Source organism: Cephus cinctus, unplaced genomic scaffold (assembly GCF_000341935.2).
Source record: "Cephus cinctus unplaced genomic scaffold, Ccin1 Ccin1_scaffold0132, whole genome shotgun sequence".
Lineage (NCBI taxonomy): Eukaryota > Metazoa > Arthropoda > Insecta > Hymenoptera > Cephidae > Cephus > Cephus cinctus.
Window position 1 is genome coordinate 3,895 of NW_014332865.1, and position 5,220 is coordinate 9,114.

Here is a 5,220-nt window from a genome sequence, read left to right on the forward strand (position 1 = left end):
AAGTGGCTGAGAACTCTGCCCGGCAAGCTACACGTTCGTGATCGCGGTTAGCTCGGCTACGACGGGATCCGCATTATCGACGGAGGCTATGATCACATAACTCTACTTCGCCTAAAACCGTAGCGTTGTGCATCTCCTTACTCATCTCTGTAAAATCGTAGCGTTGTACCTCCCTATTTATCTGTGCTGTGAAAATACCAGGGGTTTGACACTCCAATAGGCTGTAGTAAAGCATAGAAACTTATACATCCTACCCATCAGATGGCGCTGCTGCTCGTGCTAACAGTCTATAGCACGGGAGTGCCGTGTCTCTAATAAGTGGTCTGTGCCTTGATTCAAGACAATTCGTTAAAGTTGGGTCTGTGGACAATTGGTTAGCGACAGCGACAATTAGCGACTGAGATTAGTTTGCATTTCTTGATTGTTTTTCATTACTTAAAGTGCAGAATAAAATATTATATTCTATTAAAAATACGTTGATGTGGTGATTGCATATATATTCTTACAAGTAATTTGCATCAGAAAGACATTCAGGTTATCATACAAATTTATTATATAACCATTCGAGATCTTCATTGCATGTATTATCTTAATTTTATGAGAAATGAAAAAATCAATTTCTTTCAGAATAATCGACACTGGACAAATCTTCTGGCAAACTGTCAGCAAATACATTACTTATAATATTTCCGACTCGAGAGTTAAAAAATGCATCGTCTATTACCGAATCTCCTTAACAGATCTAAGAGTATAGTAAGTAATATTATTTGATACACGTTTGCAATACATTTACGTCGACAAATGCTAACATAAATATAAATATACCAAATAGATTACTGGCTTAACCTCCAGAAGAATAAAAGTTAATAGTACAATATTTTCAAAATATTTTGCAACGAGTCCACAACTGCGCAAAGAATGGCCACAAATTCAAAGACCTGCTCCAGAATTTTTGGGAACTGCGGTTATCAATGGAGACTTCAAAGACATAAGGCTGAGTGACTATCGTGGAAAATATGTTGTTCTCTTTTTTTATCCCTTGGACTTGTGAGTTTTTTTTTCTCCAATAATGTAATACAAAACGATATACTATGGTTCTTCTATGTTATCTTTTATGCGCTTTCATTTCGTTTCAGCACCTTTGTTTGTCCTACCGAACTCTTGGCATTTAGCGAAAGAATTGCTGATTTTGAGAAACTAAATGCACAGGTTATTGGAGTTTCCACGGATTCGCATTACAGTCACTTAGCATGGATAAACACTCCCAAGACGCAAGGTGGTCTAGGCGGTGAATTAGGATATCCACTGTTAAGTGACTTTAACAAACACATATCTTCTAAATACAATGTACTCTTGGAAGAACAAGGTGTAGCTCTTCGCGGTCTATTCATAATCGACAAGGAAGGCATTTTACGCCAACTGAGCGTAAACGACTTACCAGTGGGGCGAAGCGTCGACGAAACGTTGCGTCTGCTCAAAGCTTTTCAATTCGTCGAGACGCATGGAGAGGTGTGCCCAGCCAATTGGCAGCCGGAGTCCAAAACTATTAAACCTAATCCAAAGGACAGCAAAGAATATTTTCAGTCGATAAATTAAAACAAAGGATAGAATAAAATGTGTTGTGCAACGTCATGGCTGACCGACAAGGTAATTTTGATCGTTGAATTGCTTATTTACACATTACCGACATATTATATGTATATACTATACTCGCGTAGCAGAAACTGATGTAATTGAGGCTTTGCGTGATCCCCGTAAATTAGATATGATGTACACGAAGTGAACATTACAAAATTTTAAACAAACGCTTAAAGCAGGGCATCACGGAGTAGTACGTGCTGTTAAGAATTACGATACGTATTTCACATTGCGGAAAGAACGAGGTTAAATCTTCCGCTGCTTGATTTGATTTTGTGTTATGGCAAAAGGGATAATAACGGAACTAATCAAGTCACCAAACGCAATTTGCTGATATACTTCTCTCCGATGCTCATTTTACATCGTGCGCACTCAATTGTTAAACAGTACTGCGGGAATAGTCATCTAACTAAAAAATGACACTGCGCACAGATAAACACTTGTGCTTCATTGCTTTATCTCATAATACTTTTCTGCACGATCTGCACCGATTTCATTGAGAAGTATCAAACGACGAGAATGCGACATTAGCCGTGATAACGTTACTGAACTGCTGAAGCAAAATGAAAAATCGCGACCATCTTCGTCATATTGCCTTCGACGTTACGACAATGGCCCCCCGATTGCGGATTCGGGGGGGCGGGTAAGAGGGCAGTGGCAGTGACTGCGCCAGTGTGAATAAACGCGCAATCCATCCACATCCATCGAGGGTGCAGCAGGTTGGCGAAACTTTTGATTACTTGTTTTAATCTTCCGTGTACCGCGAGCCAGCATCTGTCACTCAGTCTCCCTATAATTGTAAGCCGACCTCTTGCTATTTGGTCGAATGCTCAATGCTTTCTTATTACTCTTGTATCGCTGCGTCGCTCACACTCACTGCGTCGTGAATTGCATGAATAATTGTAATATACGAAAAGTACCGAATCAATGAACAGGCACAACTTATTGTATCGCAGAGACTTGCACAGAAATAGAGAGCGGGATAAAAGAACTTAAGATATCTATACTATAAATTGGCTTGTAAAGAGAATTATCCTCGAATAAGTATACGTTTCTTTTATTTGCTATCTCTCGTTTAAAAAATTCGATGATGACCCCGACGACACGATATAACGGGTAACAGGAAAATTTACGTAGGTTCTTCTGACACGATAGTTACGAACGATAATATTATTTCCATGTCCTCGTTTAATTATTGTAATTCACGATAAAATAAGGTTTTTCGTGATTTCTGGTGGACCGCTAATTTTACAATCATTCGTCGTACGATTAGCTGACCAAATCCTGAGGTTCGTGAGGGAAGGGTGGGACAAGTTGATAGAGATGACGAACAGATGGAGCAACGCGTATCGACGAACGAGCACCTTACGCGGGACTGAAAGCCTGAAAAGCTGTAAGGCCGTAAGGTGGCGGGGAATGGCAGTCTCTGGGGGAGTTATTTCAACGAGTCGATTATCTGTTGAAAGGGCAAGGGTGGTGGATTACCGAGATGTAGGTACATATCCGATAAAGTTTTTATTTTATATATAAACTTACTAGCACCAACAGTGTACTGGTCTCTCTATCAGGAGATCCCACTCGTGGCGTACTACTACTTCGCGCTGTCCCGGGCATAAGGGCATAACGGCATAATAGCTTCAAGATCTTATAATTATGTAATGCTATACATCTGAAACATATAAAAATATCAACCTGGTATGGAACAAAATATTTAAAAAAAAATAAAAATAAAAAGGAATTAAACATACGGGTGATAAATTTCTGATAAATTTCGGTCTGATGTATTGTTTGACAAAAAGTTTTACAGACAGACACCGGTAGGTAATTGAAGAGTCTCTGGCTTCATCACAGAGCAGATGTCATGTGATAATTACATATTGAGTAAAATTTCGTGTTGTACGCCCTAAGAGGTTGACTCGGAAACAAAAATAGATGTGGAACCTCGACCCGAGTTACAAGGAAGGAAGTTGGGTAAACTGTTGTATTAACGAACGAATGAGATGATCTTCAGATGGATGCGCAGATAATAGGTAACGTGGTAGGCAGGTTCACAAGTAAATACATACATACATACATACATACATAGATAGGTAGGTAGGTAGGTAGGTAGGTGGTAGGTAGGTAGGTAGGTGGATCCTATGACCACTCTCGCATTGGAGTAGCTGATCCTTCTGCGGCCCCCAGGCGAGCGCTTCGTTAATTAATCTGGCAGCAACGAACAGGCTCAAAGGCACCCTTTTTCGTTGGCGTCCATCCATTTATGGAGAACGATAGAGATACCATGTGGAATACGAGGGACAGAGAGAGAGAGAAAGAGAGTCCGCCGATAGGGTGGTGGCGAGTACTTTACGTTGCTACTTCCATTGCTGTTGATGATGTGGTTGTTGATATTGCCACAACTGTTGTCGCGCTAATAATGGTGAAAAGAGAAAAGAGAAAAGAGATTTCAAGGTCTGTCTAGGATCTTCCTGACAAACGAGAAGAAGTTAATCAACAGGGACAAGATTGTCCGAGATGCGTAGGCCTAAAACTTGTAAATTCCTCGAGCCAGCAAGATGGACGATGAATGACGTGAAGAGCGACTCAATATTTAAAATCCTAGCAATGCTAACGCCGGAGTACATTCTAGTCGCAAATCGCAACATACTAAAAATAAATAAACTATACGTAAAGATCATTAGATAATACTTACTTGCAATTAAATAGTATAATAAAGATGAGGAGATAACGACGAGATGCGACGACGGCGACTCGTCGTCGTCGAGGCTGGTGGCAAGGGGGATGAGCTGACGTAAGCCCCGAGAGTGATTTGCTGCTTTTTTCCGTCTGCAGGAAGATTTGAATGGAGCCAGGAGCGAGAAAGGGGGCCGGGAGCGAAGAATAGAACGATAGACTGCTGGCTAGATCGGATTGCTTTTCCAGCAGACGCACGCGAGATATCGAATACGGCTACCGTAATACGTATACACGTATAGATATACGTATGAGCCGTACGGTAGACGGGTACGTGCGTGGCACATGGTGCGTGGGGGGAACGCGGGGCAGGGCCGCGCACACGCATAAAAGGGCAAACGAAAAGGGAGCCTCTTTTTAATCTAGCGACTATTCGCGAGCCCCGGCTCCTTTTGTACTTACGTGCTTAGTACTTGGTGCTTATAACCATTGACTCGCTCTCGTTTTGTCGAGAGCGAGAGCGAGAGCGAGAGCGAGATCGAGATCGAGATCGTGCGCGACGAGGGAGTGGCACCGCGGTGCGCCGAGTGATAGATTTTACGAAAAGATTCCATTAGAGTAATTATTTCATTAGCCTCCTCGTTCTGCTTCGCAGGTAATATTAGTCACGAAACGATCTCGCGCGATAATGCACAACGATAAATTAGAGAGATACGGCTCCTCCCTACGGCTCTACTCGAAATGAGCGTCATCTGCGCGATTCTTGACGCTCATCCAGCGCGATTCTCCGGATGGACTTGTAGTACCGGGCTGTACAAGTGTTATTATACACTATAAAGGTAATTGGACGCGAATGGACCGGATGATAATAATTCACGATGGCAATACCTGACACAGTCCCCGCTCCCC

At 42.0% G+C, this 5,220-nt stretch overlaps 2 protein-coding genes across 2 annotated transcripts in view; one reads left to right on the top strand and one right to left on the bottom strand.

Annotated features, from left to right (window-relative positions):
- The first annotated feature begins 308 nt into the window (after window positions 1-308).
- Window positions 309-2,663, top strand: LOC107263174 (peroxiredoxin). The gene is made up of 4 exons (XM_015730099.2): window positions 309-534; window positions 628-753; window positions 833-1,047; window positions 1,137-2,663. Exons 2-4 carry the CDS (start codon window positions 709-711, stop codon window positions 1,594-1,596), a joined length of 720 nt encoding a protein of 239 aa, XP_015585585.1. The 5' UTR covers window positions 309-534; window positions 628-708; the 3' UTR covers window positions 1,597-2,663.
- A 733-nt stretch (window positions 2,664-3,396) lies between these two features.
- LOC107263011 overlaps window positions 3,397-5,220 on the bottom strand; it is an 11,395-nt gene continuing 9,571 nt past the window's right edge. Inside the window, exon 4 of the mRNA XM_015729793.2 lies at window positions 3,397-4,048. The gene's annotated coding sequence lies outside the window, so the exon portion shown is untranslated. The remainder of the gene's footprint in view (window positions 4,049-5,220) is intronic.

What these genes read in the sequence shown, in the direction of transcription:
- LOC107263174 (XM_015730099.2), top strand. Translation starts at nt 709, where the DNA reads ATGCATCGTCTATTACCGAATCTCCTTAACAGATCTAAGAGTATA. An exon ending in TTAACAGATCTAAGAGTATA is followed by an intron (nt 754 to 832) that starts GTAAGTAATATT and finishes TATACCAAATAG; the next exon opens with ATTACTGGCTTAACCTCCAG. An exon ending in TTTTTTTATCCCTTGGACTT is followed by an intron (nt 1,048 to 1,136) that starts GTGAGTTTTTTT and finishes ATTTCGTTTCAG; the next exon opens with CACCTTTGTTTGTCCTACCG.